Raw genomic sequence first — 24,706 nt, 5'->3', positions numbered from 1 at the left:
AAAGAACCTTTTCTCTTCCTCCACCTGTTTTCCTAAATGTCAGAATTCAGATAAGGTCATCATTTGCATAGTTACAGAATCTCCCATGTAGACTGAATATAAATATGAAAAGCTATTTCTGGTTTTAGGTAGAGAAACCACAAGAGCAATGAAATTTTACATATGGAAATATAGCTATCAGTGGTCAACTATCATAAGCAAGGCACTAAACTGTTACCTGAGTTTAAGTCATGGCTTTACCATTACTTAATTTCTTTACCAGCCCAGTAAATTGTTCAGGTTCTAAGTATAAAGAAAGCCTCACTCACTGAAAATTAGTTCAATTAAGGAAAAGGAATGATGTCTTTAAAAAGGGAATGCACTAGATAGTCTATGTATAAGGATGGTTGGGTCCCAGCTTCTTTACTGAACCTCTTGATCATTTCCATTTCAGTTTTATCTTCTGTGAAAGAAGATAACTGCTAATGGAGTCCTGTTATATTGGAACAGTGAACTATTTTAGCTTTAAACAATGCAGAAATATAACAATGTAAATCAGCCAAAAGAATGACGAGATCTAGAGGAGATGAATTAATAGCAGTAAAACATATACTTAGGTTGGGGAGTTTTGTCTCAATAGCTCTTATGCTAGGCCTCCTTGAGCTGCCTACCATGCTCGCCCCTACAAATCACCCCTGGAAAGTAGAATACATGTATTTTTACATTAGTCTCTACCCACAGTAGGGTTTTCAATGAAGTTTTCACTTAAGCATTTCAAATGAATGAAATTGATTGGAAGAGCATACGTCAAATCATTAATTAACCTATGAAAAAGCTCTTTTTATATACCTTCTTTACATTTCCTCAAAGCAACATTTTTTGCGAGTAGTGGAAGTGGCAGCCTGGTTTTAGTACAGGATGTAAATAGCCAAACAATGTTGTTTCCTTGGCTCACCTTGATCTTCTCTGCCAGACTGCTGAAAGCCACAATCATATTTCCAGGCTTGTTTATTTTCTTCAGGACTCGGACTGTCTGAGCAAAGAGTATCGGAGAATAAGATCGCCCATCCTTGGGCACAGTGGCACAGAAATTCTCCTCGTCACTGGATGGCCAGCATCAGAGAGACACAATGTGGAAAAGAATAGGTCAAACAAAGGAGAAGTATACTGTAGTTCAGAATTGATTGTAAATGTAATATAGGAAGACTACATGCAACTTTCTGGATGAAAAGCCTAGTGAGTTTTTCCTACTAGTGAGTTTTAAAAATTATATTTATTTTCCTTATCAATCTAGAGCCCCTCAAATTTAACTCTATATATGGTGGGCAAATGACTTATCACCCTTAAGATTTTTCCACACATCACATCATATTGAATCTCATTAGGGTAAAGTTTAAATTCTCAAAACATGCTTTTAAAGAAATTATAAATACATCATTACATTCATGTTTCCACAAAATAATCATTCTGCCACCCCACAATCAATACCACATTTTAAAAAATCATTTCAGCCTTCTCTCTGATCCGAAAAGATCTACTTTCATGTACCCAAGATTTAAGTAGATGTTGCAAATGTCTGAAACGAGCTGCTGAGGTTTGAAGTCAAACTCGCTGAAGTCCTTGACTTTTAAGGCTCCCATCTTAGGACCAACTAGATGCTGCAGGAAGTAGTTCAGCATAGAGATGATGCGTTCAGCCAGGAAGGGATGTACAAAGAGGGACTTGATCTCTGGAACATAAATGGATGACACCCTAAGAACTCAAACTGTTAGCAATTTTTTACTATCTGTAGGCAGGACAGGTAAAATACCTATTTCTCTTCAGGAGTGAGGTTGTAGTTAAGGAGAACAGGGACTTCATATACCAGTGGAATTCCTTAGGGATTCATGTATTTATTCTAACCATAGGAGGGCTCAGGCTCTTTATGCCAAAGCCAACTACACAGAAACTCAACTGAAAACAGACCTTGAATTAAGTAAAGCTTGATCAATTCATTTATCCAACAAGCCTGATATGAAATATTCTTCAATGATCCACTGCCCAATCTTAGAAACAAAGATGCTGTCAATCAGATTTCTAGGTTTAGCGGTCCAGGTTCTCCAAAAGAAGTTCAGTGCTGCCACTTACTAATTTTCAGAAAAGCAGATCTTCCTGACCTTACCTGATGTCAGAAAGGCCAAGGTACCAATGGTTTCATTAGACATGATGTTGTGGAATCGAGCCAATTGCCCAAACATCTGCAGACTGGCCTCCTTTTCTCTACGGGCCTCTGGAGACAAACTGTCCCATTCACCTTGGTCCCTCTCGATCTGTTGAATCTTTATCTTGCTTAAGTACTAAAGAAAATGGAAACAATTAATGGGATGAACCAAGATTCTTAATTAAATCTTTTTCAATTCAAAAAACAATAAAGGATTATTTTGCACAAGGCAGTGAGCTAGATAATAAGGAAAAATGAGAGTCAAGGGAGGGAAAATACTTTAAGGATCTGCTTAAAATGAAACTGAATTAAAAAAAAAGGTTAGTATAAGTCACTGTAGATGAGATTTTCTAAGACTATATAAGAAAAATGGAACTCTAGAGGGTATCTTTACTTAGAGTTTAAAACTTTAAGATATCAAAGCTTAAAATAACACTAAGACTTTTGGAACACCCTGTATACCTCATCATGGGGCTTGAATAATAGGTAGAAGTTGAAGAGATATAGATGTCAGCTCTAAACTGTTCTAAAGTTTCCTAATTGGAATTGTTGACAAGTGAAATGGGCTACTTCAGGAGATAATAATGATGATGATGGTAGCTAACATTTATAGCTTACTAGTGCCAGGCACAGTGCTAATAGCTTTACAATTATTTCATTTTGTTCCCCTAACAAATGGGGTAGGAATGGGGTAGGTCCTATTATCTCCATTTTATAAATAGCAAGTTTTTCCACCTTTGAGAGTATTCATAAAGAGGCTAGATGACTATTTATCTTGCAAGGGTACAATAGAGGGTTCAGATATGGATTAGATAAGAAGACTGTGAAGTTCTAAACATTAAATATCAGTAAAACTGTGTATGTGAGGTGAAAATGAATACTTAGGTCAACTACGCAAGTTAGGAAGAATCAGAGGATCATAGATGTAGAATAATAAGGGACCTTAGAGATCATATAGTCCAATACTCTCATTTTATAGTTGAGGAAACATACTAGAAAGGGAAGCTGACTTGCCCAAGGTCAAGGTTTAAATGCTGGCCCTCAAAGTCCATGGTGCTCTTTCCGTAATCAGAAGACAAATAATCAGGATACTTTTGTCATTAAGAAAGCTCTATCAAGTTTGTAAAAAGGACTGCATTTCTTTAGAAGTTTGTTTCTATTGATGTTCTTATAGGAAACACTATGACAGGCAAATACCATCTCTTTTGCCTTTTTGTCACAGTGGCTCTTGCTGGGAGGAAGATCTGTCCATGACATGGCCTATTCTCTTACTCTCCTGAGTTTATAAAGAACGTTGCCCAAAAATGCCAGGTTGAGAAAAGTAACACAAGATAAAATCTTCTTTGGTGTTTCCACATAAGTAGCAGTGGGCATGGCTAATCAACAAGGGGTCTACACGAACCCAGTAGGCTGTCCCCAAGGTTTAACTGCTTGGCTTCCATCTGGGGAGTTGTCCTCCCCTGCTCCCATCATGGGGAAGGGAGGTTTTGCTCAGTGGATGAAGGCTGCTTTTTATAGAAGTAACAATAAGCAGTTCCATTAGGTGTGGTTAATTATACCCAAGGGGTTGAAAGATACCCAAGTATGTTTTATATTTTGTAAAACCCCCAAATATAACTGTTTCCAGCAATACCCTATCATTATCCCTCATGACTTGGGAGATGAAGAATACTGACAATTTGGGATTTCCCACATAAAAACCTAACCTAAGCCAAGCTCTCTTATTTTTGCAGATCTGGCTGTAAGAGTTAATTTTACCAAATCCCTTTGTCCGGATTCAATATATCTTTTCATCTCTTTCCTGAGGCAGCTCATACCTACCCAGATGGCTTCAATGACCCTTGATGGCTAAATGGGAAACTACTTGGTAGACTCCCCTATCAGGTGTGATAACCATATCTAGTTCTATTTGTGTACTCTCAAGCTCAGTGGGAGAGATTGATCTTGCTTTTATTATAGAAGCATAAGGTCGCTCTATTATGATTAGAAGGTATGAATTTATGATCTGATAAAATGGAGACTGTCAAACCAATTTCTTACCTGTATGGCTTCATCCAATAGGAAGATGGCATCATTCATCAACAGGTTAAGGAAGCGGAGGAAGAGAGGGGGATTCATGGCCTCCAAATTTTCAGAGGCATAATCGGCTAGACCCTACAAACCCCATCCCAAGAGAAATATATGTCAGCATAAAACCATAGTCACTTGGGGCTTTAAAAAAAAAAGAGTGATTTCTTTTCTTTCCTTTTTAAAAAAAAATAACAAAAAACACACTTTCTATATGGTATAAGAAAGAAGAGCAACAAGGGCTAGGTAATTAGGAGTTAAGTGAGTTGCCCAGGGTCACACAACTAGGAAGTATGTGAGGTCACATTTGAACCCAGGTCCTCTGGATTCCAGGCATGGTGCTCTATATGCTGTGCTACCTAGTTGTCCCCAAAAAGACTGATTTCACAATAAATCATCTTACCTTTATGCTTTCTCTATAGGAGTCTGTTCCCCACATGTACTTTAAGATAGGATACATGGGGCGTCGGTAGTTAAATTTTTGTTCAAACTGATGAGGGTCTCCTAGAGAAGGCCAATAGAAGAAAGAATAATCAGGTATGGTGTGGGTATTAGTGAGAGTGAGAAGGAGAGTAGGAATCCCCTTTCATTTCAAAGCTGCCAAGGTCCCTTGTGGTATCTGCTTTCAGTTACCATCTGCCCAGGGCAAGGATGGGATGTTTGCTCATTTACTTATGATAACTTGGGCAATGGGTATATAGAACACCTTGCTCAGCAAGAAATCTTTATATCACAACAGATATCTGAAAAGCAATCAAACTGCAAAACAAAAGTCAAGAAGGTAAGGGCTACCAAATCCAAATATAAGGCACACATTAAGCTTTGCTGAGAAAGTGCCATAGGGGCAGCAATGGAAGTGAAGATCCAATGCAGAGATATATTTCTTGACCTATTCCTCATCCTAGAACAGGAGATATGGTAGTGGTCTGTGACTTCAGAATCTTGACTTTTGGGGGCAGCCCAGTTGTGTGACCCTGGGCAAGTCACTTAACCCTCATTGCCTAGTCCTCACCACTCTTCTGCCTTAGAACTAATACACAGTATTGATTCTAAGACAGAAGGTAAGGGTTTAAAAAAAAAAAAAAGAATCTTGACTTTCTTAGCTATTATCATGGTTATTGACTGGGGGAAAGAGATGTATTTTCAGCTTTTCCCAAATTTAACATCTCTACTAAGCTCAATTCAGTCTCCACATTCTTGGTATTCCATCTCCCAACCATGAGATCAACTGGTTCCCGATAACACTGAAAGACAGGAAGTCAGAACATGACACTGCATCCTAGCCTTAGGGACAGATAACCTGGGGCTCAGAATGCTTTGGACGTAATAGTGCTCTCACTGATGAGGAGCTACCATGTAACAGGGCTTGAATGACAACTCGAGACATTCTGCTTTTTGGATGAATTGCTATTGGCATACTAACTGGCCACAACTAGAGGCCCCACTGCCCAGCAAAGAAGAGAAGACCACCTGACAGCATTTTAAGCCCAACAGACAGACAGGGGAAAAGCCTCAATTAATAAAAGTTGTCTTTGCTCCTGATGTTTTGCAGTTTTGCCCAGATAAGGGAAAAGAAAGGTCTGTGTGCACTAATTAGATAGACTCTGACTCTGATTTGGTCAAGTTTGGTACTCAAGTAGCTACTGCCTCCTCCTCCACAAAAGATTTTCCAGGCTGTCTGTCAGTATCTAAGTGTCAGGGCCCTTCATAGTGGCTTACCTGTAAACTCGATGTCTACAAAGACTTTGATAAGGGCTTCTGCAAGCTGAGCTGCATAGGGATAGTTGCAGAACACACGCTTACGATGGAAAACACTGGACACCAGGGGATTTGGGGGTTGGTCCAGATGTGGCATGACTGCTTCTAGTACCTCTGCCAGTTTGGCCCTCAGGTGGGGGTTCTTCATTCTACAATGTATTTAGGAGATGGGATAACATAAGTGTGGGTAGAACCAGTCGCCTAATTAGTGGCAATTCACTATTTTAACAGTTAGATCAATTTGGATGACCATGCTCCTCTCTAATACAAATAAGGCAGGTGCATACAACTTTAAAATAATGAGTTTCTGGGGTAATGCTTGGCATAACATGATTTCTAAGAAGGTATCTTATGTGGTGCCTATCTGAAGACTTGGAGGTCCTTCTCAGGGTCATAATTCTATAAAATATAGAACTTTAATCTTTGATTCAATTCCACAAACATTTATTCAGTGCCTCCTGCTATGGGCTAGGCACTACTGTACAAAAATAACAATGAAAAATAGTTCCTGTACTCTAGAAGTTTCCATCATGATGTGAGACATTATGTAAAACAGGTTAATAAATATGAGAGAATTTGAGAAGGAATAAAGCACTAATATATAGGGAGATTAGGAGTGTCTTAGGAAGGAGCTTGAAAACAAACAAACAAACAAACAAATAAATAAATAAGGAAGGAGTTTGACCTGGCTGAACTTTGAAGAAAGCTAAGGATTCTAAGAAGGGGAGATGAAGAGTCCATTCCAGCTGGAAATGCATGGGGAGATAATGGAATGCCCAGTTTGATGAAGAGTAAGTAGGCAGGCCAGTTGGTTGGAATATAGATTGAGTGAAATAAATCTGGAAAGGGAGTCCAAGTGCCAGATTGTGGAGGAATTTAAATACCAAGCTGAGGAGTTTGTATTTTACCCTAGTCTCAACAAGGAGTTTCTAAGTCCTATCACACATAGTGCTTATTAATTGTTTAGTTCTCTATATGTTTTATATATCTAATATTTTCATCCCAATTATATTTTAAGTTTCATGAAGGTCGAAACCATGACTTACACATCATTTTTATCATCTTTAGTGCCTCCTACACAGTAGGTGCTTAATCAATGCTCTCATTAAGACTGCTTAGTTCTATGAAAGCTAGGCAATGACTTCTGGATTCCATTTTTAAAAATTAGAAAAATGTAGGCCCATCTTTTCATTTAGATGAACATACTGTCTTTGATAGAAAATGATTAGAAAGGGGGAAGACTGGAATACAGCAGAATGTATAACACATCTCTAATAGAAACAACTGTTCTTCAGATTTATGGAACATTTTAAGGTTTGTAAGCACTTTCTTTTATAACTCTTATATGAGATAGGTATGAGCAAGTATTATTTTACCACTTTACAAATGAGAAAGCTAAAGGTTGGATGAGTTAAATGACTTGCCCATAATCAGAACTAGAGAGGTAGAATTTTTATTCGTCTCTAGACTCCAAATCTAGGACTGCAAAGCCAAGCTTTACTGTTGCTATTATTGTTTGCAGTTACTCACAAGTCATTAGCTGTAACTGGTTAGGTTTGATATGATGGTGGTTCTGCTTTAACAAGGGATTAACAGATGAAATCCCATCTGAATCTCATGTGCAGGCCAAACTCTCTGGGGGCAAAATCCTTTGCTTATTATGTCTCTCAAGTGTGGAATTCTTGGCTACCCCCAAGGAAGGATGGGTAAGTCATTAATGTTAACATAAGTGCTCAAGGCATCCCCTTATGATTTAAGATTGTTTATTCTTGGTTTGAAAGCACTCTGGATATTCAGTAGCTCTATATAGTGACAGAATTCAAGTTGTTGGCACATTACCTCTCTACACTCCCAGTGAAAATGGTGACAAAATGAAGAACTTGCTCCAGAGAATCAGCTGATGTCTCCAGGATGTCATCAGCAAAGCGCCGTAAGAAAATAAGAAAATCTCCCAGGTTATCCGCAAAAAATTCTGTAAATGGAAATGTTCACTAGTCTTTCTTGATGGGTTAGGAACTTGGGCAGTGTATTTGATCCTTTCCTACTTAGCAACATTTAAATTCTCAGTTACCTTACGTTTGTGGTAGAACTTGGAGACTTTCATTTGATTCATGTAAGCTTATTGGAAAAGTGGTCAATTCTAGTCAAGGTACAGGGCCAAATGAGAAACTCTATTTTTACTAAGTTGAGAAGTAATGGTATAGGGTTCTGAACACATCATATCAATGATTATGGAGATTAGCAAAGTGATATATTATGCTAGTGTTTCCTTTTTGGCTCCAAGGCTAACTGCTATTTATGAATGTTTGAAAAGTTTCTAATATGGATAATTAAACAATTAGCTGGATAAAAACCCTATATCCTGATTGCTGATGACATTCCTTATCATTCACCCTCTTAAATACAACCATACCCTCCTCCTATGCCACATTTCTGGGTGTAGCTGTTAACTTTTTAGACATCTCATACTCTTCTTCTCCATATACTTTTTGCTTTATCCAAACTGGATTAATAGCCATCCCCTTAATGACAGTCTTCTCAAAGACTTGAACTTTCCCACTTTTGCTCATGCCTTCCCCTGTAGATGGAATTTCTTTTCCTGTTTTCTCTGCCTATTAACATCTTAACCATTCTTTAAGGCCCAGAATAAATAGCACCCCTTCTATGAAGACTTCCCTGATCCCTAAAAGATAAGTGATCTCTTTCTCATCTGCCTTTATAGGACTTTATGCTTTTATTACACATGTACATTCTAATTTGTATTACATACTTATTTGGTCATAACTACTGTATAGTAATTCCTTAAGGGGAGGAACTACCTTATTTTTGTATTTCTTCCAGCACCCAATGTGGGACATTTCACAAGGTAGGCACTTAATTGATTAGTGAAGTTGACAATGAATTATTGAATAAATGAATAAAGAATATTATAGGGGAAGCTAGGTAGTTCAGTGATAGACAGCCAGGTCTGGAGATGGGATGTTCTGGATTCAAATCTGGCCTCAGACACTTCCTATCTGTGTGACCCTAGGCAAGTCACTTAAGCCCAACTGCCTACCATTCTTCTGTCCAAGAAGCAATCCTTAGTATTGAATCTAAGACAGAAGGTAAGGATTTGAAAAGAAAAAAGAAAAAAAGAATATTCTATTTCTGGGGAAGACCAGACTATAGATAATAAAAGTTAAAATCTGGCCAAAAGACTTCACATCAAAAAAAGTATCATTGATTCTATGCTGAAATTCTCATCCTATGTATAGTCAGTAATATAAAAACTATATTCATTGAGGAAATCCTTATATAGGTAGAAACTTATAGAAGAATAATGGCATCTAAATAAAACTGATTGCTCTGGAAATTTTATTAATCCTTAGAAGACTAATTTTCTGACTTGCATACCAGTGGGTTCCTTCAACATTTTTACTGCTAGACAACATACACAACATTAAAAGGTTGTTCTCTGAAAAGGACTGAAAATAACCCTGAGGGAGTTAAATCTGAAGCTTAAGCTTCTGGAATGACTCAGTTCAGAGTCAGTCAGTTGTAAACAGGAAGCTCCCAAGAAGAATCAACTCACCTGGCACATAAGCCAAAGAGCTATACTGATCTGGCAAAGGGAAGGTCAGCTCTGCTGGCTCTGTGCCTTGGTTGCCAATGGCTAGCTGAACAAGAAGAACAGCCATGGACACCTGCAAATTGAGACAGTTTTGCAGCATCTGTGGCTCAGTCATGGCAGTCTTGGTGGACAGATAGATGGTCATCAGGCGCTCAAACTGCTCTCGGAGACTGTCTGCAGTAGGGCTGGCGCTTTGTTGAGCTTCACGCCAGGCGACCTGCAGCCGGTGCAAGCTCTGGTTGATTTTTACCATCTGATCGTGTAACCTGCCCAAGGGAGACCAGACAAAATAAATCTAAATGGAGGCACAATGGAAGCCAATTGGAACCAATTAGGAGAGTCCTGATTTAACTGCAATATTCATATTCTTGAAAGGGAGAAAACCCAAGGTCATCCCCACACATAGCATATGCTTAAAAATATCTGCTGAATTTACTTGAGGAACTTTTTAGTCACGTAGCCTGTAGAGCACAACCCACTAGTTTCTTATCTTAGAAAACAATGAAATGGTCCAACCATTCCGTAAAGTGATCTAGTATTCTGTGTTAAAAAGTATCTAAAACAGAGATATCTTTTGACCCAAAGACCCCATTGCTAGGAATTTATTTCAAAGAAGTTAAATGAAGAACAGTCCCATGGCCACTAAAATTGTAGCATATTTTATAGTAGTAAAAAAAATAGGAACAAAGTAGATATTCATTTAGTGGGTGATGGCTACATGAATCCAGGTAGATGGAATGTAATAGATTATGTTGTTAATAATGAGTATGACTGCAAAGAAGCATAAGAAAACATGAACTGATGCAAAATGAAGTAAGCAGATTAGGAAAACAATGCATATATATCATACACACATATAAAATAACTCTAAATGGAAACAAAAAAACTCACTTTATAAAGATTATGCTAAGTTCCAAAAAGGTGAGAGAAAATGTACCTCCCACCTTTCTTTACAGAGATGGAATACTACAGGTAGGAATGGAACACTGAACATATATTGTCAGGCTCCGTTGATATGCTGGGCTGGTTTTGTTGAACTGTTTACAGATAGTGTGGTGCAGTGGATATTGGGGTGGCCTGGAGTCTGAAAGAAATGAGTTCAAATCCAGCCTCAGACAGTTACTAGCAGTGTGACTGAGTAAATCACTTAACCTTTGTTTGCCTCAACTGTAAAATGGGAATAATAATATCTACCTCACAGGGTTGTTGTAAGTTAAGATGATATTTGTAAAGCATTTATCATAGTGCCTAGCACATAGCAGGTGCTTAATAAATTCCACATAGCCTTGTACAATAGGAGGCAATAGTCATGATTTCTTAACACCAGATACCTGGTTTATTTTTTAAGCTAAAAAAACTCAACTGGTGGAAGAAATTAATAATGATCTCTTAAGATCCAGCAGCCAAAAAAGGGATAAGCCATAAAGTAGCTCCCAGTTCTATATTTTTCAAATTATAACTAGGTTATTCTAAATAGGCTATTATCTAAGTACTTTTCAAATGAGAGAAAGTCTTACAAATCAGTATTAAGAAGTGTCAGTTTTCTTTGTGAAGAAGCCAAAATTCTCACCAATGCCTAACTGATCATTATGCTCTGTAGATAATGGTCATTATTCTTTAGATGTTATTTGAAGAGTAAATGAAACTCATTCTTGCTTTTGAACCCCAGGAGATTGGGGGACACCACACCCTGAATTTTCATCTGTAGTCTGATTACAGAGGCCACTGGTAGAGAAAGAAAATCTCTAATAAATGTTATTCTACATGACACTGTAGGTAGATTCTAGGTTTCAAAGTGCTTTTGGCATATAGGCAGAATTTTATTTAAAATTTTTCTCAGAAATCTTTGCTGGATTTTGAAAAGCCCTAGTGTAAGATTCTCTCTAATTACTTAAAGTTGTTATATCTAACTTCCTTTACATTCCACTAATTGTGTTGGATGTTTTCACCCTTACAGAACAGTCCAATCAGAAAAAATTATCCTACAAAATACTGATCAGTAGGCCAGAATGAGACATTTTAGCCACTCTTAAGCTTTTGGAACCCTAACCTTCTTGTCACCAAAATTCATATTCTAAAAAGCTCCTAATGTTTAATGTAAAGGTTTTTGGGGATCCTTTTTATAGCTGGATATTTCACGATATATATTGTTTATCTTTTTCCTACTCCTACCTCTCTGCAATGTCCTGGTCCTTTGCACTATAAACTAGACTATCAATGTCTCAAGAGCAGAATGGTACACACAGTACCAATTATCTATCAGAAATTTCAAACTTGATATCCATAGGCACCTCAAATTCACTAAGTACAATATAACTCATTCCCTATCTCCCCCTATCAAAACCCATCTTTTAAATTGATTCCCTTATTTCCTCCTACATTAGGAATGTCAACATCATCCTCCACTCCTCAATCTCCTTCATCTCCCTCACTCCACATATCCAATCAGTTGCCAGACAGACCTTGCTTTGCTTTTACAACTTTTACATCTGTTCCCTTCTCAACACTCCAAATAATCACTACTTTAGCTTGAGCCCTCACCATTCCTACTTAAGGCTAATGTACCACTTCCTGATCAGCTTCCCCGCCTCTTTTCTCTTTCTACCCCAACCCAGCTCCATAGAATTGCCAAAATGATTTTCCTTAAGTGAAAGCAGGACCATGTCACTCTCAAACCGGGGTATCATGGTCTCCCTATTACTTGTAGAATAAATTAGAAACTTCATTGTTTGACCTTTAAAGCCCCTCACAACCTGGCCCCAGCCTTCCTTACCAGTCTCATTGTATACTGTTCTCCTTTCCTAAACTCTGACCCAGCCAAATTGGCCTTCTCTCTGTTCTTCAGGCATGGCACTCCATCTCTGTTTTCTATGTTTCTGGATTGGCCATCTTCTATGCCTAAAATAAACTATTGCCTTCTTACCTCTGACTCATAGAATCCTATGCTTCCTTTAAGACTCAGCTCAAAGATTACCTTATTCATGAAGCCTTTCCTGATTCCCCAACTACTAGTGAAGGAAGGAGAAAGAGAAGGGAATAAGTATTTCTTTAGGGCTTATTATGTGCCAGGCACAGTGCTAAGCACTTTTTTCAAATATTATTTCATTTGATCATCACCAAAAAACACCCTGCAAAGTAGGTGCTATTATTATCCTCATTTTACACTTGAGGAAATTGAGGTAAATAGAAGTTAGGTGGCTTGCCCAGGGTCACACAGCTAGTAAGTGTTTAAGGCTGGATTTGAATTCAGGAAGATCCATAGCTATGCCATTTATTTTGCATTTGTTCCACATATATTTATTCTGCATATACTTATATCCATGTGTTGTCTCTGATGGAATATAGTAAGCTCCTTGAGAACATTCCCAAAGTATTCCCAAATATATTCCCAAATGAACAGTATCTGGAACATAGTGAACGTTTAATAAATATTTGATTATTATAATTTTCTTCCCAGAATGAGTGTAGTGAAAAGAAGTAAGAGAAAAACTTAAAATTGTTGATCCATTACCCACAAAGTGCTAGTGAAGACTTCATAGATTGAGATTGGTATACAATTTTTAAAGGTTCTCTCAAGTACAGAACAAATACATTAAATTCTATTTTTTTCTCTTAGAAACTATTATAAATTTTAAGTCCTGAATAAGACTTTCCTTCTGAGATTCACCTAGGTCAGTGATGGGCAAACTTTTTCAAGAGGGGGCCAAAGGAAAGGAAATGCTCATATGTTAGTCTGTTTCTAAGGCAACTCTTTTGAAGTTTCATTGTATTGTATCCTACTCACTGTATTCTTCAGATTAGGAATAATGTCCCACTGCCAGATAGAGCATTTCAGGGGGCCATATCTGGCCCGAGGGCCATACTTTGCCCATCACTGATCTAGGACAATCTTGGTTATAGAAGATAATTATATTATACAATAGCAGAGTTACAAACCTGTGAAACCCCACATGTAAGGTGTACTGTGTCAGGACCAGGTTCTCTGTCACCAGGTTGTAGTTTTGGGCAAACTGTATCTCCTGATCATTCTCTTTAGGGATTAAACAGGTCTCTTTCTCTAAACCTTAAAAAAAAAAAAAAATTAGCACAGAGTAACCCTGTCCTTGACTGCTAATTCCAGAAAAAAAGTACTCATGATAGAATTGAGAGTCCAGTTGAAAATTACCCGACATAGTAAAGTCATTCATTCACTTCTCTGGTTACCTTTCTTACCTCTCTCCTCTCTGCCTCATCTCTTTTCCTTTAGAAAGAGACTGGAAAGGGATGGGAGGAGCAGCTAGGTGGCTCAGTGGATTGAGAGTCAGGCCTAGAGATGGGAGGTCCTGGGTTCAAATCTGGCTTCAGATACTTCCTAGCTGTGTGACTCTGAGCAAATCACTTCACCCTCATTACCTAGCTCTTACTACTCTTCTGCCTTAGATCTAATATACAGTATTGATTCCAAGATAAAAGGTAAGGGTTTACAAAAAGAAAAGATATTTTATTTTACCAATTACATGTAATAACAAATTTCCACAAAAGTTTTTCAAAGTTATATGATCCAAATTGTCTCCCTTCTTCCCTCGCCCCTCCCAGAGCTGGCAAGCAATATGATCTGGGCTATACATGTATTGTCATGCAAAACATATTTCCATATTGATCATTTTTTATAAGAGAATAATCAACCCCCCCAAAAAACCCCAAATAAACTAAAGTGAAACGATGGATAGCATTATTTGTCATAAGTCCCTTAGATCATTGTGTTGCTGAGAGCAGCTAAGTCTATCATAGTACATCATTCCACAATATTGCTTGCTGTTTTTATGTACAATATGTTTCTGGTTCTACTTATCTCACTCTGCATCAGTTCACATAGGTCTTAACAGCTCTTTACGAAGTCATCCTGTTCATCATTTCTTGAAGCACAATAATATCCCATTACCACCATGTACCACAATTTGTTCAGACATTCCCCAACTGATTGATATCCCTTCAATTTCCAATTCTTTGCCACCACAAAAAGAGCTGCTATAAATATTTTTGAACCAGTATACCCTTTCCACTTTTTTCTGATCTTTTTGGGATACAGACTTAGTATTACTGGATCAAAGGGTATGCATTGTTTTATAGCTTTTTGGGCATAGTTCCAAATTACCCTCCAGAATGGTTGGATCAGTTCATAACCCCACCAACAAACAATTCATTAGTGTCCCAATTTTGCCACATCCCCCCAATATTTATCACTTTTCTTTACTGTCATATTAGCCAATCTGATAGGTGTGAGGTGGTACCTAAGTTGTTTTAATTTGCATTTTTCTAATCAAGAGGGACTTGGAACATTTTATATGATTATTGATAGCTTTGATTTCTTCATCTTATTCATCTGCTTCATCAACTGCTTATTCATATTTGACCATTTGTCATTTGAGAATGATTTATATTCTTATAAATTTGACTTAGTTCTCTATATATTTGAGAAATAAAACCTTTATCAGAGAAATTTGTTATAAAATTTTCTGCCAGTTTGTCATTTCCCTTCTACTCTTGGTTACATTGGTTTTGTTTGTACAAAAACCTTTTTTAACATAATATAGTCAAAATTATTCATTTTACTTCTTATGATGTTCTCTATTTCTTGTTTGGTCATAAATTCTTCCCTTCTCCACAGATCTGACAGGTAAACTATTCTATGAGAGAAGGGTTTTTAGAGGAAAAAAAGAGAAAAAGAAAGAAAAATTAAAAGAAGATAGAGAGGTAAAATTATAAGAAGAAACTTCTTTGGTCAACACATATACAACATAGATTTGATGATACATCTTCTGTTTTACCTTGCATATGCACATTCTTTATCCTTCTCTCTTCATCATTCAGCTCTTTGAGGGCACAGTAGGTAGGGTTAAAGGTTAGCAGCCTAGGGGATTTAGGTTTGCAAAAAGGCTGGCACAGCTTCAGGAGGGCAGCACCCAGATTCAGGAAGAAGGCATCTGAAGCATACATCTGGAAGAAGATTTCTGGCATCTGATTGGCCCAGATCTTGGTACGGCCTGTATTGGCATATAGGCAGTTTCCAATCCAGGACAAGATCCAATGCTTGGTGTCTGGAGAGAGCTGGAGCAAGTTCTTCAGCATCTGGTAAATCTTCTCGTGGAATTGAGCCATGAACTATTAAAAACAAAACAACACCAAAAAAGTCCAGTTTTACGTTCCTAACATTTAAAGCCAAACACTATGTTAATTCATTTCTAACAACATGCTAATCTTCTCCTTATCTCCAATTCGGATTTTTTTTGGGAACTTTTTTGGGCCCTTGATAATAGTTTTCTTGATAAGGTGCTGGATACAGAAGACTTTATTGCCTTGGAGAAAGTCATGTTAATTGGATGGTTCCCCTACCTACTATATCAGATTTCTAGGTGCCTAACTAAAATGAATTCTGAGAAAGTGAATTCATCTGAGGAGAGGGAGGGAGGGAGGGAGCGAGAAGGAGGAAGGGAGAGGGAGAGAGGGAGAAGAGGAAGAGAGAGGGAGAGAGAGAGAGTGAGAGAGTGAAAGTGTATATGTGAGGTTAAAGCAAATGTTTGGCTTAGCTTGTGATATTCAGCTGAGAGATTTTAGGGCCTTCACTTAATGAAGGACAGAGGACTTGGGAAGAAATCAAAGAAGATAGTATAGCAGCAAAGGATGGAGATATGCACTGCCTATTCTCAACTCCATCCCCAGTTTTATTTCTGCTTTCCCGGCATTTCAACAGGAGCTATTTCTTTCAGTAGTTACTATGGAACACCAACTACTTCTATAATGATCAATGAAAATTATTTGCTCCCTTAAAAGGAGCTCAGACCACCTTATTTACAACTATTTTCAGAAGACCCTTTGTTTTCCTTAAGGCTTGGGGCCTGGTATCCAAGTGAGAAGTTCCACCTGATGGATGTTGGCCTCCTGCACTTTGATCTCTTGAGGACTGGACCGGGATGGATTCAAGAAGTAGCCATGATTCTCCACTACCCCTGGAGTCTTTAATAAGCAGGAGATACTCAGAATTACTCCTAGTAAGGTCTTCTGGTACATCTGTCCATTGCTGGGGTCCTTAGGCTGAATGTACTCTACAAAAACCTGTAGGAAAGTAGAAAAGAGCTCTTATGATCTGCCTGAATAGGAATAATTGGATCATTGTGTCAAGAGCAAAGAATCTAAGGAATAGGAGGATAAGGAAACCAATTCATGCTTTTTTTGCCTTCATGAGGTAAGTCATCTGAAAATCATCCACGGTTAGGAGAATATTGGATCTTTAGCACAAAAAGCTCCAGTAGGACCTTCTCAAATTTGTGGACTTACTTTTGCAATATCCTTCTGCCTTGTGAAATAGAGGAGCATATCTAGATATGTGTATAGCAAGATTTGACAGAGATCTAAGTCTTTTATTCTGCTCAACAAAATGTCAAATACTGGAACCATGACTTCTTGAAATGTCCGAACTTCCTGATCCATTGTCAGGGCTTGAATGACCTCTTCAAGGAACTCAGTTACATCTTCAAAATCTAATAATGGAACAAGAAAATAGGAAAAGAAAATGGGCCAGAGAAACTGAAGGTGGCTATATAAATCTGGTACTTTACCCTTTTTCATATTCATACTTATTCTCTAGCATTCCTCTATAGAATAAAACTTCCTTTGATAGAAAAGCAGCATGATGTAATGGAAAGACTTTTGGATTTGCAATTAGGAGATCAAGAAATGAATCCTGTTTCAGATGTTTACTCATATGTGATTGTGAACAAATTGTGTAGACATCAATGAAAACACATTAATTAAGTGCTTATTGAATGCAAAGCACTGTGCCAAGGGCCAGGAATACAGCTTACCTGGTAAGAAAGCAGCATAGCAAAGTAGGAAAATCCAGAGTTTGCTTGTCAAAGGACATGGTTTCAAATGCCATCTCTTACAAGTCTTCCTAATAAAGCAGGGCATTCTCATGAATTTAATCATCCTCTCTATGAGGATGACTCACAAATTTGTATATCTAGCCCCTCTCACACTTAAGCATTAATTCTGCATTCCCAACTGCCTAGGGTACACTTCATACTGGACTTTGTCATAGAGGCATCTCAAACTCAACATATCCAAAACTGAACTCATTCTCTTCCCCACGAAAACTCTTCCAAATTTCCCTATTTCTGACAAAGTTACCATTCTCTTCTTGCTTTATAACCTTGGCATTATTTCAACTCTCCACTCTCCTTTACTCTACCTACATCCAGCTGTCAGATTGGACCATTTCTACATTTCTTTACACTCACATAACTACCACCTAAACAAATAGTTCAGGCTATCATCAAATCTTAAATAGATTATTTTAACAGCTTCCTAATCAGCTTCCCTGCTGCAAGTCTCTCCTCACTCCAGTCCATCCTCTATGCTGACCATGTAACTCCTCTACTCAGTGAATTCCAATGGTTTCCTACTGCCTCTAGGATAAAACAGAAACAGCTACTGAGCTGATCCTGACTTCTTTGTTCAGCCTCACTGGATATGCTCTCCATCATTCACTCAATGATACAGTCAAACCAGGCTTCCCTTTGTTCCTCACATATAGCACTCCATCTCCAGGCTCTGCGCCTTTATATCACCTGTCCTTCCTCCTTACTCTTCATTAGACCCCCTTTTCCTTTAATATGCATTTCAGGGAACTAAGGTGGCAGGGTAAAGGACACTCCAATCCCCAGATCCCTCCACACATGCCAAAAGAAAAAGAAAAGAAATCGCTTCAAAACAAAAGAAAGCCGGAGGAATACATTTCATTGAGGTAATAGGACAGAGCAGCCCAGGGAGCACAGAATCGTCAAAAATCAGCAGATCTTGGAGCATTCCACAACTCTGCCAGAGGCAACAGAGCTGTAGAACAAGAAAGAGCCTAGCTGGAACTATTCTACACAGGTAAAGAAGGAAGGAAACCTACCGATTCTCATGTGGCTTTGGAGCCCTGAAGCTACAAAGGAGCAGAGAGGGGGAACTGGAACTACAGTGAAGTAACCTACTCCCTCACATGGCAGCCAGAGCCCAAAGCAAGGAACCTGCTCAGCACAGGCCAGCTGGCAGGGGCTAGGAATCAGCAGAGTGGGAATCAGACCAGCTCACAAAACAATAGGGGAACTGGTAGCATGGAGTACTAAATATAGCTGGACAAAACAGCTATAAAACTCCTTAAAGCAAGTCAGCAGGGCCAAGTCCTTGATAGACACACTGTGCTTAAGGAACAAGGGTAGTCAGTCCTACCCCAAGTACCAGAGAAGAATACTCTGCAAGCTTGGGGTGGTGTACCCCACTACCCCAGGAACAAAAAAGAACCTCAACAGATAGATAAGGTAATGGGGGGGAAACAATGAGAAAAATAAGCAAAAGACCCAAAAAACCCCCCACAAAAAACCTGACCTTAGAAAGTTATTTTAGTGATAGGGAAGACCAAAATATGAATTCAGAAGAAGACAACCACGACAAAAAGGAAACATGTGAAGCCTGAAAAGAAAGTGTGAAAGAATCCAAGGCCTCAAAAGAATCCTAGGAAGAACTTGAAAATAAGTTTAAAAACCAAATAATAAGAGAACTGACAGAAAAATTTAACAGCTGGGGGAAAAAATTCACTGAAGAAATCCACTCTCTCAAAACTAGAGTGGGGGTGGGGGAGCAGTTAGGAGGCTCAGTGGGTTATGAGTCAGCCCAGAGATGGGTTTAAAATCTAGCCAGAGACACTTCCTAGCTGTGTGACCTTGGGTAAGTCACTTTAACCCCCCCATTGCCTACCCCTCACTGCTCTTCTGCCTTGGAATCCTGATTCTAAGATGGAAGGTAAAGGTTTAAAAAAATTTTATATAAGACTATGAGCTATTCCTTAATTGATAAATAGTCAAAAGATATGAACAGAGTTTTTGGATGAAGAAAATCAAAGCTACATATAAAACTATATAAAAATTATCTTAGATCATTATTGATTAGAGAAATGCAAATCAAAACAACTCTGAGATATCATCTCACACCTTTCAGATTGGATAAAATGATTAAAAGGTAAAATGACAAATGTTGGAGATGTGGAAAAACAGGGACACTAATATACTATTGGTAAAATCATGAACTAATCCAACCATTTTGTAGAACAATTTAGAATTATGCCCAGAGTTATAAAACTGTGTATACCTATTTCCTAAGGTGATATGGGAAAAAAGAAGAGAACCTATTTGTTCTAAAATATTTATAGCAGATCTTTGTGGTGGCAAAGAACTGAATATTGAAGGGATATCAATTGGGGAATGGCTAAACAAAATGTGGCATGTGACTGTGATGAAACACTACTGAACAGAAGAAATAACAAAACAGTTTAATTGTTTAAAAACATGGAAAGACCTATATAAAGTCATGATGAGTGAAATGAGTGGAACCAAGAGAACACTATACACAGCAATAGAAATATTGTTTGAAGAATGACTAATGTATGTCCACCTCCAGAGAAAGAACTAAAAAAGAGAAATAAGTAAGATATGGTTTTATATGTGCACATATCTTTTTGTCAAATGATGCTTTCTTTAGTGGGGTGAGGGAAAGGAATAACTAGGTATTTTAATTTAACAAATAAATACATTTAAATTAAAAACAAACAAACAAACGACTAGAATAAGCCAAAAGGAAATTGAAGCACAAAAATACCTTAAAACAAATACCTCTCTAAGGAATAGAAGGGACCAAATGGAAATGGATGGAATTTAAAAAACAAACAAACAAAAAAAACCAACACTGAAGAAAACAACTCTTTAAAAAGCAGGATTAGCCAAATGGAAAAGGAAACAAAAACTCAAGGAAGAAAATAACTTCCTAAAAATTAGAATTGGACAAATAAAAGTTAATATAACCATAAGACATTAGGAAAAAGTAAAACAAAATCAAAATAGTAAAAAAAAAAAAAAGAATCTAAACTACTTCATTGGGAAAACAATTAATCTGGAAAACAGATTCAGAAGAGATACTCTAAAAATCATCAAAATACCTGAAAGCCATTACCAAAAAAAGAGCCTGGATACCATATTACATACAAGAAATCATCAGGGAAATCTGCCCTGATATCCTTGAACAAGAAGAAAAAATAGAGAGAGAAAATCGATTTACCAATCATCTCCTAAATGAGACCCCCAAAATAAAATACCCCAGGATAGCCAAATTCTAGAACTCCCTGGCCAAGGAAAAAGCACTAAAAGTTGCCAAAAGGAAACAATTCAAATATCAAGGAGCCAGGGCAAGATTATATAGGTCCTAGCAGCTTCTACATTAAAGCACCAGAAGGCATGGATTATGATATTCTGAAAGGCAAAGGACCTAGAATTAGATACCTAGCAAGGGGGAAAAATTGATGTTTAGTGAAATAGAAGAATTTCAGACTTTTCCTGACCAAAAAGACAAGAGCCGAAACAAAAAATCTGATGAGCAAATCTGACACTCAAGAGCAGCATAAAAAGGTAAAATGAAAACTTGAGGGTTTTTGATAAAGGTATACTCATTCCTGAGAAGGTAATAATAGAAATTAGATATCTATGCAAGATACTTAAAGGTCCTAAGATCCTTAAGAAGTTCATCAAAATTACAGCAATGAAAAGGAGTATACATATAAAGAAGGAAGGAAGCTAAATAAGATGGGCTGAAATTAAGAAAAAGCGATGGGAAAGAGGAACACCTGGGGAGAAGAGAAAAGGAGAGATAGAAGGCCATAAATTACCCCTCATTAAGAAGCACATAAGTGGCAAATACCGTGGAGGAGAAGATGGAGGGATAGTTATGACTGAACTTTACTCTCATCAGAACTAACTCAAAGTGGGAATAATACCCACACTTGGTCAGCTCTAGAAACCGACCTTGCCCTATAGGGATGTAGGAGGGTAGAGAGGTGAACAAAAAGGGGATGAATTGGTATGTGTGACTATTGAAAACAAAACACTTGTGAACACTTGTGAAAGGCTAAAAGAATAAACAGGGCAAAATAAGATGGAGGGAAACATACAATTAGTAATCATAACTATGAATGTGAGTGGGATGAACTCACCCATAAAATGGAAAAGGATAGCACAGGAGATTAAAAATCAGAACCCCACAATATTCTGTCTACAAGAACACATTTAAAATGAGGAGACAAATACAGAGTAAAAGTAAGAGGTTAGAATAGAATTTACTATTCCTCAGCTAATGTAAAAAAATCGGAGAAAGCAATCATGATTTCAGACAAAGCAAAAGTAAAAACTGATCTAATCAAAAGAGATAAGGAAGGAAATTACATCATGATAAAAGGCATCATAGACAATGAAACAATATCAAGATTAAACACATATGCATCCAACCAAAAAATAAACAAGAAAGAAGTTAAAGAAGTAAATAGAACTTTATGATGTGTTTCAAGGGGCAGCTAGGTGGCTCAGAAGATAGAGAGCCAGGCCTAAAGATGTGAGGTCCTGGGTTTACATCTGGCCTTAGACACTTATAGCTGTGTGACCCTAAAAAAAAGATGCATTGGAGGGGGCCACCTTCTAAATTAAGTCTTTCTTGATTCCCCATATCAACTACTGAAGTCATGCCTTCCTTCCCAAACTCCCTTGTATTTAATATTTTGTATTGATTCTCTTTATATTTATTCTGTACATATTGTTTTCACCACTAGAACATGAGTGTTTTACAAGTAAGGATTGTTTCAGTCTTTATATTTATATGCCCAGATTCTAGCAGTGCTTGGCAAATAGTAGGCACTTAATACAACTGATTGATTGGGACTACTCTAATTGTTAGAAAGTTCTTCCTCAGAGTGATCCAAAATCCTGCTTCCTTATAAATGACATGCACCAGCCTTTGATTTTTGAGGCAGCATGATATGGCATAAACTAGCTCTGGTATGAGCGGACCTAGATTCAAAGCCCATCTCTGATGATACTTTTGTGACCCTGGGTAAGTCATTTAACTTCTCTATACCTCAGTTTCCTCATCGTTAAAATGACAGGGTTTAACGAGATGGTCGAGTCCATTTCACCTCTAAATCTATGAATTTATTATCTGTAAAAGTAGGATAATTCTTGTACTACTTATCTCATGGAGTTGAAAAAAACCTGTAATTCTTAAAGCACTCTATAAATGTAAATTATCAATTGAAATACCAGGCATAATAGGCATATAAGGAGTATTTAAACTCAAAGACTTGGTTTCTTATTTCACTTCTTTTTTTTTCTTTCTTAAAAACATCATTGTGCCAGGGCTACCTGACTATTTAGCTTGCTGTTCCCCTAAGATCCAAGGCTTTAATGTTTCCCATGGTCAATTTCTGCCCCCTCTCCAATTTTGATATTCTACCCAAGCCTTACTTCCCTAAAAAGTCCCATTCACTTTTTCTTTTTCTTTCTTTCTTTTTCCTTCCCAATCAGTGTGGCTGCCTCATTTAGGTGTGAAAGAATAAGTCAATCTGATTGATTTAGATTATCAATTGATAGCAGCTACAGGGTAAATGAATATATGTCCAGGTGCTTCTGTGGGAAGCAGACAATTTATCATTCTTTTAAATTTTGGAATCATTTTGATCAGAGCCAAATATGACAATTAGGTTATGAAGTGACTAGGTCTTCAAAGGTTCAGGTTTATAGATCTCACTTCTGTACTTACGGGCCCCTCGAATTGCTTCCAACATCAGGTCTACCAGCTGATCATAGACATTCTGGCCAACATAAATTTCTGGGGTGAGGAGGACAGTTCGGGTATTAGACACAGTTAGGTTCCTACATCTCACAGCAAAGGGCAGCAAGTTTTCTGGTACTTTGGTAATCTGAAGGGAAAGAAAGAGAGAAAAGAGACTGAGACATCTTGACCTAGAATGAATTTGTATGCAGTCAATCAACGGGAAAAAAGAAAATAAGAAACAGTTACAGTCTTTGTGAAGCTTAGATATTATAGAAGAGCAAAACATTAAAAAAAAAGCTGTAAGTAAACTTTGAAAGTGCATTAAGAAGTACAAAGTAGCTTGGGAGTTCAGAGCAGGAAGATTAGGAAAGGATTTGTGAAGGAAATGGCATTTACATAAGGCCTCATAGAACAGGAAGGAATTGGACAAGTGAATCTGGCAGTGAGAGGGGAATTTTAAGTGGACGAAAAAGTGAGAATGGGGTAGAAGCAGAAAACCCTACACTTTGTTCACACAACACTTAACAGTCAAGTTCGTTGGAAGGTTACTTAAGTAATTCTAAAAAGGGAGTAAAGGGGGATAGCTAGGTTGGCTTAGTGGATAGAGTCAGGAGTTCTTGTGTTCAAATCTTGCCTTGGTCACTTCTAGCTGTGTGACCCGAGGCAAGTTACTTAAACCCAATTGCCTATCCCTTGCCATTCTTTTGCCTTGGAACTGATACTTAGCATCAATTGGAAAAGAGAAGGTAAGGATTAAAAAAAAAAAGTGGGGGGAATAATGGGAGAGAAAGGCTTTTGGTGCTAGATTTCTAAGAATCTTAAATTCTAGGCCAAAGATACAAACTTTATCCCTTAAGCAATGGAGAAATATTGATGGTATTTTTTAAACATTTATTAATATTCATTTTTGACATGGTTACATGATTCATGCTCCTACTTTCCCCTTTGCCCCCCGCACTCCCCCCACCCATGGCCGATGCACATTTCCACTAGTTTTGTCATGTGTCCTTGATCAAGACCAATTTCCAAATTGTTGGTAGTTGCATTGGTGTGGTAGTTTCAAGTCCACACCCTCAATCATGTCCACCCCGACCCATGCATTCAAGCAGTTGTTTTTCTTATATGTTTCCTCTCCTGCAGTCCTTCCTGAATGTGGGTAGCATCTTTACCATAAATCCCTCTGAATTGTCCTGGGTCATTGTATTGCTGCTGGTACAGAGGTCCATTACATTCAATTTTACCATAGTATATCAGTCTCTGTGTACAATGTTCTGGCTCTGCTCCTTTCACTCTGCATCTGTTCCCGGAGGTCTCTCCAGTTTGCCTGGAACTCCTCCAGTTTATTATTCCTTTTAGCACAATAGTATTCCATCACCCGCATATACCACAGTTTGTTCAGCCATTCCCCAATTGAAGGACAT

General features: G+C 37.8%; 1 protein-coding gene across 1 annotated transcript in view; it reads right to left on the bottom strand.

Annotated features, from left to right (window-relative positions):
• Window positions 1-24,706, bottom strand: part of UBE4A (ubiquitination factor E4A) — a 45,033-nt gene that overhangs the window by 3,751 nt on the left and 16,576 nt on the right. Inside the window, exons 6-18 of the mRNA XM_044669605.1 lie at window positions 23,271-23,430; window positions 16,932-17,134; window positions 16,518-16,709; window positions 15,425-15,758; window positions 13,554-13,680; window positions 9,579-9,883; window positions 7,844-7,976; window positions 5,966-6,153; window positions 4,650-4,750; window positions 4,220-4,333; window positions 2,141-2,315; window positions 1,528-1,708; window positions 935-1,082 (exon numbers count right to left, since the gene is read on the bottom strand). Of these exons, the coding sequence (XP_044525540.1) occupies window positions 935-1,082; window positions 1,528-1,708; window positions 2,141-2,315; window positions 4,220-4,333; window positions 4,650-4,750; window positions 5,966-6,153; window positions 7,844-7,976; window positions 9,579-9,883; window positions 13,554-13,680; window positions 15,425-15,758; window positions 16,518-16,709; window positions 16,932-17,134; window positions 23,271-23,430 (2,361 nt within the window). The remainder of the gene's footprint in view (window positions 1-934; window positions 1,083-1,527; window positions 1,709-2,140; window positions 2,316-4,219; window positions 4,334-4,649; window positions 4,751-5,965; window positions 6,154-7,843; window positions 7,977-9,578; window positions 9,884-13,553; window positions 13,681-15,424; window positions 15,759-16,517; window positions 16,710-16,931; window positions 17,135-23,270; window positions 23,431-24,706) is intronic.

Source organism: Gracilinanus agilis, chromosome 3, assembly GCF_016433145.1.
Source record: "Gracilinanus agilis isolate LMUSP501 chromosome 3, AgileGrace, whole genome shotgun sequence".
Lineage (NCBI taxonomy): Eukaryota > Metazoa > Chordata > Mammalia > Didelphimorphia > Didelphidae > Gracilinanus > Gracilinanus agilis.
This window is presented reverse-complemented; position numbering and strand designations above follow the sequence as displayed.